This window comes from Poeciliopsis prolifica, unplaced genomic scaffold, assembly GCF_027474105.1.
Source record: "Poeciliopsis prolifica strain line A6 unplaced genomic scaffold, Auburn_PproV2 SCAFFOLD011, whole genome shotgun sequence".
NCBI classification, from domain to species: domain Eukaryota; kingdom Metazoa; phylum Chordata; class Actinopteri; order Cyprinodontiformes; family Poeciliidae; genus Poeciliopsis; species Poeciliopsis prolifica.
In genome coordinates, this window is record NW_026562386.1 from 4,937,268 (window position 1) to 4,949,719 (window position 12,452).

At 36.0% G+C, this 12,452-nt stretch overlaps 1 protein-coding gene across 1 annotated transcript in view; it reads right to left on the reverse strand.

Annotated features, from left to right (window-relative positions):
- Positions 1 to 12,452, reverse strand: part of LOC129364073 (CUB and sushi domain-containing protein 1-like) — a 386,251-nt gene that overhangs the window by 163,997 nt on the left and 209,802 nt on the right. Inside the window, exons 8-10 of the mRNA XM_055036496.1 lie at positions 10,271 to 10,352; positions 6,804 to 6,928; positions 2,078 to 2,199 (exon numbers count right to left, since the gene is read on the reverse strand). Of these exons, the coding sequence (XP_054892471.1) occupies positions 2,078 to 2,199; positions 6,804 to 6,928; positions 10,271 to 10,352 (329 nt within the window). The remainder of the gene's footprint in view (positions 1 to 2,077; positions 2,200 to 6,803; positions 6,929 to 10,270; positions 10,353 to 12,452) is intronic.

Here is a 12,452-nt window from a genome sequence, read left to right on the forward strand (position 1 = left end):
AGATCTAGCATACTCACCAGTATAAACTGGTAGATGCTGCTATAAATCAGATTAGAGACTTCATTAGAGGCTCATAGCAACGTGGATGAAATAAATCTGCACAGTAATACAATGAAACTGCGTCATGGCCTGCCACAAGCCCTTGGCCACCTTGTGAAGAGCCATTTCTCTCCGCCAAGGTCAGAAAGACACAGTAGGGAGAACAAAAAGTCATTTTCTCTCCACTCTTCAGCCTGGCTTTTATATTTTCTGTGGTCTCTCTTCAATTATATCTCACAATTTCTCAGCTCCAGTCTTTGAGGGCTAAGAGGTGAGCTGACTCCATTTCTATCCATCTTTAGAAAAAACTTGGGTGTCACATGTCAAGTACCATCCTGGACATCCAGTCTCTCTTCCTTAGCATGCCTTTGCATGTAAAGTAGCTGGCTAAATATTGTGGTGCATTTTATTTCTCTTACCTGTAAGATTTTCTGTAATTTTCAATTAACTCAGTTACAACTTATTCTTCTTTTTCACTTATCCATCTGTCCCCCCTCACCATTTTCAAACTTGTCATTATAAAGCTGTTAAAAGGAAGAAAGAATACAGAGACAGAGAAACTGGATTGAAAAAGTGTAGTGCAGAGGAACAGGAGGTAGGGAGAGAGTAAAAATCACAGAAGTATGTTGGAAAAAAAATAAAGAGACACAAAAAGAAGTAATAGAAATGTGTGGTGTTGTAATGTCATATCGTGGGTTTAGGAGTTAGGAGTTTGACCATGGCTATAAATCACCAAGAATCCATCAGGACTTTTTTACACTTTCACATTTACAATTCAACTTTCTGCTGCACTAAAGAGTCAATTTACTTACAAAGGCATTTAATCTGGATATTTTTTCCCAAATAATTAAAACAATTGCAGAAGCGATTTGACAGTTGAATTTCTGGCTGCAATATTATACATATTTGTTTATCTTAATTGCTAAATTTCTCTTTAAAATGATTAGGTGTCTATCAAAATGGCTGGTAGGTTCTGGATTTCAAAGTATTAATGCAAGTGAACTCTTTTGTTGCCTTTTCTGTTTCGCTCTGGTGCATTTCTGAATTTCCATTTACCACCAAAAGACTCCAAGCATCTTTTTCAGTTACATCTGGCCCCATTAAATCACACAGCTACAGACTTTCAGGGTTTTCCATTTAAGGAAAACGTTTTCTGTAATGTTTGCAGAAACACCATCCTAAATTCAGAGTCTCAGAAAAGTGAGCTGAGTGCAAAAATAAAATGTCTGTTTTCCTCTTGTAAAACTGCATTTTCATTCATTTTTGTCTAATCAAAACTTCAGGGATATTCTAGTTAATCATCTCTGTTGGATTGTACAATGTGTGTAAATTGCACCTCAGCCTTTGATTTCTATGTTGATTACATAGCAACGTAATGCTCACACACCACCTTTCTATGGTTTTGACGTTGACAGACACTATATGATCATCTATCAGTGAAGCATTTTTAAGACATTTTGCTAAATTCTGTCACATTAGGAGTATAAATGTTACTCTCCTCGGGATACATTTCATGTCTTACATTTCATTAAATGGGCTTAAAATTATCTGACCATTGATACAACATTAAATTTAAATAGGTTCAAGATTATAGGTTGATTCTTTCAAAGATGTATGAAAGGGATGGTGACATCATGGTCATTACATGGCAAAACACTTTAAATTCCCTCACCACAGGTCTCAGCATGCAGTTCATTTTAGAGTGCATCAAAGGCACATGCATACTTGATGTTCACCTAAATTCCTCTGAATTCCTCATCTACATGTTTGAAGCAAGACAGAAGCAGTTTCAACAGTTTCACTTCGAAACCTGTCATATTATATATTAAATGCTCTGCAAAGTCCATCAAAAGAGTGGAAGATTAGATTTTCAGAAGTTTGTTATGAGGTAGACATTACAGTATGTCCTGTTAATACTAATCCTAAACCATGTAACAAAGAAAAGTGGGAAAGTCTGACTAACTCCTTTCGAGTCATGTGTTATATGAGTTTGAGCAAAGCAAATCATCTAAATTTAGAATGAAATAATTTTGCTTACCTTTTCGGAGTCCATTGCAGTGATGACCCAGACACAGTGTGCATTGTTCTCATACTGAACAGGGTAGTTAGGAGACGTTATCACCCCTCTGGGCCCTCTCAGATTACTGCCGCAGGTACGGGCTACAAGAGAAATTTGAGAAAAAGGTAATCACTTACAGGCTAATTATAGTTAACCTTACAGCGATAAAGTTTTAAAATAAGCAATAAAAAGGTTAGAGAGAAAAAAAAAACAGTAAGACAGTCAAGCCCAAAGGTATCCTTATGTTTATTCCAATGATTGACATGTTTCTGCTCAGTAAACAACTTATTTTATTCCCCATCTCTTTGCTATGCTAGAAAAAAATATATATATTTTCACACAATTCCTAACATTGAGAAGCAAATTGACAAATGGGACAAAGGTTCAAATAACGATAAAGACAGACAGAAACCAAAAGATAGTGCTGTGAAAATGAACGGACTGAAAAGGGGAAATAAGGAAAACTAGATGGCAAAAAAGAAACAGAAAATGCCAAGAGAGAGGGGGAAGAGAGGAGAGGAACCCAGATGACTGATCAGACTGTTAATTAGAAAAGAGAGCTGAACCACATTTCGACACACACAGCTACACGGACACACAGAAACACATTCATTGCAATTCATCCTGGAAACCAGCTTCTAATTAACAGCAAAGTCTCAGCAGAAAACGAGAGAGGCTCACGAGTTTGAATCCCAGAAGAGTGATCACACCAGATAATACAATACACCAGAGCTCCAGTGTATAGAAGACATTTTTTCACCTCTGTCTTTCCATTTTCAAACAGTTAATCTGTTGATTTAGACTTTTGTTACTCTCCAGGTTTCTCTTTCAGATTATATCAGGGTCAACTCATTCTCTTCTGGTATTAATGTGACTGAAATCTAAAGCAGTTAAATCAAGGTCAGAAACAACAATTACTGGTTAAACTTACAGAAATCTGAGACATAAATGTTAAAAAGTATATATTTTACTATGGCTTTCATAATAATTTTACAGGCTCTAGTCTAGGACAACATATTTGTTTAATTTACTAAATCAAAAACATGTTGTAGTCTTCTGCTCTCTTTCTGTAAAATTTCGATATATACTAATCTTCAATATATACCTATCCTTCTTTTATATATTGTATTTTTTTTATCCGTTGTCCACAATGTTCTCAGTGACTTCTGGAAATGGGAACCAAACCGAGGAATACTAAACTGATAAATGGACATTTTGCAAAATGTTCATTTTGCAAAATGTTTGACCATGGCTGTAAAGGACTGGTTTTATTCCCAACACCTCTCTGAATGCATGGATGTATTATTCTTTTTGGTAATTTGAATTGCAAATTAACTAAACTAAGTAAAATTCTAGACAATTTCAACTGTTTGTCTCCTTTAAAAATATTTTACTTGATCATATTTTAATTAAATTAAAAGAAAAACAGACACAATTCACATTAATGTTTTAAGATGACGCTAAATTTGGATTTTCTTTTTCCTTTCCATATTTCAATCGTTTCTGACAGGACGAGCCAGTATCATGACTTTAGGCATGTTTCCGAGGTCAGAGACAGTCATATATTCACAATACAGGCACACACACACACACCAACACACAGAGACAATGGTACACACATACAACATAACATGATGTGACAGGGACCCTACAGTATGTGTCTGAGTGCAGGGACTCGCTGTCTGTCAGACACACCAACAGTTCAAGGCCAATACTGCTGCAGATATTAGAAGTGTGACATTATCCTTTGGACATTTGCTGTCAGAGCAAGTGTGTTTGCGACTGCATGTGCTTACACACTTGGGTGTATAAAACCAGCCGTCTGCCTTTCGTTTCGTGCAATAAACCTAACAGGGTATTGTCAGTAAACATGAGAGCAGTTTCCATCATTGCTCTGCCACGTCAATGAACAAAATCATGTACATCTAAATTATATTGTTTTTCATGGCTCCTTAGAAATACATTTACACTTGTAATCACAAATAAAAACTAAACACCACAACCATTTATAATTTAACAGGTTTTCAGATGATATGACATCACATTACAAATGAGGATTAAAATGTTATTAGATTGTTCAACAAATCGTTTTCCTCTGCAAAGATTTTGGTAATGGTCACTGCGAGTGCATAAATTAATAACTTTTACATTCTCTAAAAATATACTGGTTTAAGAAACAATTCAGAATAATTACCTTAGAATTTACCTCACAACATTTAAAGCAGCTTTTATCCAATATGTTCACTTTCATAAGTAGTGTTATGCTCTGAAGAAGCAGGACTATTTATTATTTTAGCTACATGTATTATTTGTGTGGCTGCATTCTGATAAGAAGGACATTGGCATGTAATTCTAATGCAGCAGAGAAACTATTAAAAATCCATAAAAAATTCATGATATCACATTTGGATTGCAGTGCTTTGTTTTATGGTGCACTTGCAGGACTGGTTTTATTCCCGGATTACCTACAGCACTGCGGATCCAGTTTAGCGTAGGGGTTAACACTGCTACTTCCAAGTGAAAAATGCTTGGCTAAGTGTCTCACAGTTAGACAAGATAGACTTAATCGCATGGATTAAATTTACAGGTAGCATAAAAACATACCTGTTTGCTTGCTTTGATTTCTTTCTTCAAACTTGGATTTGTCTCGTCAAAGCTGAACTTTGAACAGCATGAAGCCAGGCCACAGTGAGGGAAGTAAATACTACAATATCATGTCTAAAACCCTCTTGAGGAATAAGTTTCATCAACATATCACTCAGAAAGCATTTTATGATGCGTAACACCAAAGACCTCTCTCAAGAACTTTGCTACCTTTTTCTTGCAAACCACGCTGATGAAAATGGTTACAGATGTTTCAAAACATCTCAGTGATGCACTAAGAAAGGGACCATAAGATGGAAGAGGAAAGAGCTTCATTTTTCCTTTATAAGCCAGACTCTGTTTGCAATATTTTGGACAGAGGAATCAGTCACTGATTCCAATAAAATAATAAATAATGCATTCAACAACCTCTATGCATATTCACCACATCAAACTGAGTTGCATTTGTTTTTATGTTTGCTGTGCCAAAGTGGACAAACCAGTAAAATACTAGGAGAACTTTCTAGTCAGATGAGGCCAAATATGAACTTTTTGGATATTATTTCATATATAAAATATTGGAAAAAGTATAGCACTTGATGTCACCAAACCAAAAGCTAGGCTTATTGGAAAAATATACTCACACATTTTCAGAAAGAATAAAATAGGATTTTGAGCAAGGTAAAGTTTTCTAACGCTGCCAGGGGAACTCTCAAGTTGTTACAGAGGAGGAAAGTAAAGCAGCTACATTCGTCCACTCAATCAATCATCCATCTTGATCACATTAAAGACGATTCAGATATAAAAAGCCCTCAAAACCTTCAAGATTTGAAATCAATTTGGGCCAAAATTATGGAAAGTTATTTGTATTGTGGGTCAAATGTACTCTGCTGCAGTGTTTATTTATGTTTTTACTAAATATAATATACACTATGGTTTACAATGATCTATGCTAACACATACATACACACCTGCATAAACTTTTGTTCACAGTTATTATTATCAGGGCTTTAAAACTTCTTTAATATTTTTTGAATAAGAAGTTTTAGATGAGGCAGGTGCTGTTGCTGAGGTCTTTCCAGGGATGCCTGACATTTAGAAATTGGTCAAATTTTGAACTTGTCTCTATGCAACATCCATTTTAAGTTTAATTGGTATGGGCATTGTTTCATTACTTTAAAACATCTAAAGTTTTTCGTATGTGTGGGATTTCTGCACGAAGCACAGAGAGTTTGACTTAAAAGTCTCTCAATATTCAGTCCTCGTCACTTCAGCATAAAATACCATTTAATGTTGTTAAAATGAACCGCACTCAGTAAAGGTTCCTCCAGGTAAAGAGTATGCTTGTGATGTTCAAAGTGCTCTTGAATGTACTAACTTCTAATCTGTTTGCAGGTCGGTACGCACCTCTTTTGGCTGCCATTTTCTTTCACACTGAGCACAGCCTTCAATATCATAAAATGGGAAGATTTATTTTTACATTTATATCACAAATGAATGGATTATTTGACGCTGAACACATTTATAGTCATGTTATTTGACATTTGCATAAATTTTACAGCATTTGGCTGCTTTCCAGCTTAAATTAGCATTTTTGCAAGTTGCTCTGGTGCTAACAATTAATACTAAGAATATTTTTTAAAATTTTCTTCTGCTTGGTACATATTTTTTTTCTTTCAGAGGTATATTTTAAACAGTACCTAATAAAACAATTAAATAAACAAAAAATACAGTTATTTCTATTTATAGAAAATCTAGAAAATTAGATCTAAATATCTTAGATCTAAGGTAATCTTCTAAGATAGTTAACATTTTTTCTTCTAGCTACAAAAAATATTAGCCACCCTTTATCCAGAGCCATGACTTGAATCTAGTGATCTGTCATTAAGATTTTTTCATTGGTTAATAAGAAGGGTATAAATGATTACAACATACCATTTAAAAGAAAGTTAATAAAAACAAATGGGTTTTTTCCAGTATTGATATTCTTTATAGGTAGTTTCATTATGTTAAATCTAAACCTATCCAGAGGTACGAATAATTTGGTGTCAACAACTTTGACATCTGCGACACACCTAAAGAAATAAAAACTTGTTTCAGTGAGAATCATGTTATAACTTACTTCTGCAGATGGGTCTGTGGTCGCTCCAAGCAGCCAGAGTGTCAGTGACCCGTTGACAAGTGATACTTTTAGATCCATGCAGTACATAGCTGTCATCACAGCTGAACTGGACGCTCGAGCCAACCCTAGAAACAACATCAACAACGTGTTAAAAAGAGTGTGAGAGTGAGGAATGTGAGAGTGAGAAAAAGAGTGAGGTTTCAGGCTTTACAAAATCACTGTGAGGAAGATAGACATTTTTCCATAATTGGTAGATTGCGGTAGCAAGCCACCTTTTCCAGGTTTCTTGTTTGTTTTTTGTGTCTGTTCACAAAAAACTTCAGTCCACTTCTCGAGGTTTTCATCTCTTCACTTTCCTACTATTGATCTCTGCCAGAAAGGCAGAGGTGGAAGTGAAAGTCTGTATGGGACCTTTTGTGTGAATCTCAACGTCTCAACCCTGATGATGCACTACAGTCGGTCACTTTACCAAAAATTCACAACACTCACTATGACTTACGATGATCTTTGCTAACACATACATACACACCTGCACAAACTTTAACAAATGAGACACAGGCACATGGTATTTAATGACCTCTCTATCTGGCATCTCAATAATTTTTATAAACATTTAAAATCTAATTGTCAATAAAATTTTTGCTTGGCCTGAGAACAATTTCAGGAAATAGAGTACAAATAAAATGTCTATCTTTCGCGTACAAAACATGTAATTCAGCTACTTCTGATGTTAAGAAGACAGAAGGCAAAGAAAGATAATCATTTTACAATCACTTCTGCCTAAATAAAATAATGTCTATGTTTGCTGACAGGCAAATGACAGGCACCGAGGGGTGACTCACTATATTTGCCGAACAATTTTTTTAGTGGCTAGACTCTCAGATAAGAACCCTCCCCCTTGCAGTTCTTTGTGTGTAGCCCTTGCTTGACTGGACCCTGGAGAGAGGAACTGGGACATGAAAGCAGCCCTGGAGTTTGACCTGAGGCTGTAGCACAGCACATGCAGCATGTGAACACATTGAAGCAAAGTTCTCTCAATACCCCAGTGTTACAAGACAGTTTTCTACAAACTAATAAATATGTAATAGTACTACAAATCATGTAGTATAAGAAATGGCAGATATTTACTTTAGATCCAATGGCCTTTGCAGGATCGGCTTCTGTGTTTTAGTTATCAATATTTGGATAGCACTCATTGGTCGAGGCGTTAAAAAAAAAAAAAACAGTTGCAAATCCTTCAACACAGTTTGCAGACCTGGATTTGAGCCTGAATTTTTCTTTTGTGTCATCGGTCTGGTTAAAAAGTCAAGCACTCTCCACAGAGACCTGTCTTGGACACTTTGCTGTGCTCAGTCACTACTGTACTGAAATATGAATTGTTACTCTTGAGCAGGATGTCTCAGGAGAACATTTTATTACAACAACTCACACTATTTGGTAGAAGTACTTCAAAGCAGGAGAAATTTATCATCATCTTAACTGTATTAAGCGTAATTACATTCAATGCTTGATCAAAATATTGAATATTTTTCTTTACCGTTTCCTGCAAAACTGATAGGCTAGATGAGAACAGCGTTAATCAGCAAAGATCCAATCTCCCAACTGGATTACCAAAAGGTGTGTAATCCATACATGCAATTTATAAAAGTTTAACTCAAACCATGTACAGGGAAATCAGGTATGTGAAAACAAAATGCTCTGATCTGGTGAGATCAAAATTTTATTTTAATGCCTGGGAACAAAAAAAAAGAGTAGAGAAAATCAACAATGTATATTGTCTTAATCACACCATTCCTTTGTTAGAAGAGGTTAGGGTAAGCATCATGCAGAATGTGGCCAGAAGCTGACAGGAGAAGAATGAAAGAAAACCTGACATAGGCTGCAAATGACTTAGCAGTGGGATGAAGTTTACCATCCAGCAGGACAACAACTCCAAAAATAGAGCCAGAGCTGCAACAGAATGGTTCTGATCAAAGGATATTCCTATAATAGTCAAGGTTCAGACTTAAATCTATTTGAGAGTCTGTGGCAAGACTTGAAAATTGATGTTCACAGATGCTCTCCATCCAGTACGATTGAATTAAATTTCAGCCTTATGATGTGCAAAGCTTGTCGGAACATACTCTAAAAGACTTGCAGCTCTAACTGTGAATACAAATAGACACACTCCTCGCAAGATGTTTTATCTATTTGTAAAAAAAAAAAAAAAAAAAACAGTACTTGGAACTCATGAATTCCCTTTTTTCATCTTAACAATATTACAGAGCTCTCTGTGTGGGGTTCATCACATACAATTTCACTGAAGTCTTAAACCTGTGGTCAAATTGTTGCAAAATGTGAAAAATGTTAAGGTACATTAAAATTTTCGGAAATGTATATTTCCATGTACAGATTTTTTTATGTCATTAAACACAGCTGTCAATTTATTAACTCATTCTAACTTGTGAGCATTGATATTTGAAAATGTTGAAATGTCATGGCTGGGTGAAATAAAAGATTATCTCTGCTCGAAAGAAGGAGGCGCCATTTAAACGCATCAAATAGTCACTGTTGTTAATGTTAATAAACTTTTCAGCTTTCACCAACATAAAATTGTTATTCTTTCTCAGATCAATCTCAGCAGGCTTCTCTGATCTTCCGTCTTCAGACCATATCCCTGGTTTACTGGCACGCTCCGTGTTGTGGTCTGTTTTTATTAGCTCCTAGCACCGCTTGAAACCAAAACTCTGACAGTGTAAAAAGAAAACAGTGAATCTTAATCTGAATCTCCTGCTGTAGTTTAGGCTTTATGTTGTTTTGAACAAAATCAGATATGATGAGATAAGAGTCAGACTTTGGATCAGCTTGCTACCCTAACAACATAAGAATGTTAATTGGGTACACGTAACAAAGTAAAGGAAGGTCCACCTTCGACCCAACAAGCTTACCTTACCACTTTGTTTACATCTGTTTGTTAATTGCAGACAATTATTTGCTTTTCTTTAGGTGACACAAACCAATCATCAAAAGACTTGTCTGACTAACATGCAGCAGATCTTTTTTTAGAGGATTTAAAAGGCTAAAAATATAAATTAAATCAAAGGTTCTTTAAGCCTTGGTGGTTATATCACATATCCCACATCTAAAAGCTTGTGCTATAACAACAACACGTCCCCGGCAAACCTTGGTTATTTTTATAACACTTTAGTCTCCATTGGTTTGTTTGTGTGGGTGGTAACAATTTTACGTGGGTGGCAAGTGGCACAGGATGTAGATTTTGCCTGCAGAACATTGCAGAGTGAACAGAGTAATTAATTTTACCTGCCAATGGTCAAAGCACCCGCTTTCTTACATTTTAATGATTTCATTACCAACTTCAGGTTATTCAAGGAATCTGCTCCAGTGTAATGTTGGAGACTGGAATGATCTTTGGCCAGTGAGCCGATCTGGCCATGTCGCTCTGAAAGGCATAGAGAAGATGAACTTACTGGAAGACTGAACCCATCCTTTTGCCATTTTCAGGAACTCCAGGATCAGGACAAACGTCACCAGCAAGGCCACTCTGACTCACTGAAAAAAAGAGAATATTATCAGGAAATACAAAAGGGCTATGCAGTATGTACAGAACAATTGATTTCAAATATTTAATCAATATGAATACAGAACAATACATCGGTTTGTGCAGAATGTCAAGACATAACACAATTCTCATTCTCAGGAAACAAGAGAAGGAAGTTGAGAAATTGGTAGCAGGAGAAGAAAGAGGAAAAGAAAGGGACAAATTGTTTTAATTTGACAATAAGGATCCACAATAGTATACATATTGAATTTGCAGACAGCATAAAATTTTATAGCCAAGGGGAAATAATACAGCAATATTAGTGACTTAATTGTTTTTTCTTCAAATAGATTGTCCCAATTAATGCAATTGTTTTGTCCACTCATATTTATGATCCATTTTTTTTATTCTTAGACATAACATAATGGGAAAATATTGTTATTTTACAAGGTGCAGAATTTATCAAATTCAAAGCCAAATGGCCTTGTGTATAAAAGTGATAGCCCCCTAAATGTAATAACTGGTTGTGCCACACTGAGCAGCAAAAACCGCAATCAAGCATTTGCAATGTCTCGCATTGAGCCTTTTGCAGTAATCCTGGCCCACTGCCCACTCATCTTTGCAGAATTGTCTAAATTCTGCCACAATGTCACGCCCCAGCATCTCAATTCAGGTCAAGACTTTGACAAGGTCACTGCAAAGCATTCATTCTGTTAATCTTCAGTCATTCAGAGATGGGTTGGAGCCCAAGTTTGTTTCAGCTTGAGGTCACAAACAGATGGCCAGACATTCCCTTTCATTCCAGGTCCTGAAGCCTGGACAGGGGGGAGTCAATCACTTTTTCACACAGAGCCATGTAGGTTTGGGTTGTTTTCCTCTTTAATATTAAGCTCCTGCATTTAAACACAGTGCTTTGTATTAACTTGTGTTGCCTTGTAAAACACTGAACATTGAATTTGATAAAAATTCAAGAGACAAGAAACATCTAGTTTCAGTTGCAAACAGTTTTGAACATCATATCAATCCATCCATCCATTTTCTAACACCCTTGTCCCTAGTGGGGTCAGGAGGTGCCCATCTCCAGTGAACGTTTCGGGCAAGAGGCAGGGTAAACCCTGGACAGGTCGCCAGTCTGTCGCATCAGTGTCAAATGATATTTTGATGTCATTATGGTAAATGTCAAGTTATCAACACTTTTCCTTTACAATTTTCCCTTTTCCTTGCTTTGCACAGTAGCAAACTACCTTAGCCTGATTCACTTTACAATGTAATCAATAAGCATCACAACAAAAGCCTGATCTGAGAATTTTTTTTAAGTGCAGTGACAAAATAAAAAAATATCTCGTTGGTAGTATATGCCGTAGCATGCTCTTACTTTCATAAGTTATTAAGTTATTGAGTGGTTTCAAACGCCAGCTTTCAAAATGTTAATATTGTGCCTTCAGCATCTTGCTTCAAAGTTTTATTAAGCAACAGACCGTTAGCATTTTTTTTTAAATGGGAAGTAACTCTTGTGCAGCTTAAATAATCTAGGGTGACAATGACACAAAGGCTTAATAGAAGCGATGCAAAATTAATTTCAGAAAGGCTTTGCATAAAATCAAAATGACAGACTAAACTTTTAAGTTATCTGCAGAGATTTGAGCGTGAGAATGCTTCTCACTTCTTGGTGCAGTGTATCATTTTCTCTTTGAATCATCAATCTGCTTAGAGGAAGTTTTAAAACGGCACAAATGCAAAACACAAGATAAATTGTCTCTATCTTATATTCAGAATATTGCATTGGTTTTCGAGCAGCTGGAAGCACCTGCGGCATGCCGAACATGGAATGTGAATGTAAATTAGACCAGACAACTTGACAGAAACCAGTTTAGACCAGTTCTGTCATAATGGAACTCTCTGGATGAATAATATTGGTTAGAAAGTCAAAAAAATTTGAAGGGAAAGGCTTGCTCAAAAGACAGCACATAAGTACAAAGGAGGGGAAAAAAAAAACATATCCTGCAGGGCTTTAAATATAACCCGAGGAAAGAGAAACATCTAGCCTTTTTGGGCTTCCCTTTTTCTTTCTACCTGTCCTTTCCTATATCATTTCTCTCATTTCTTTCCTT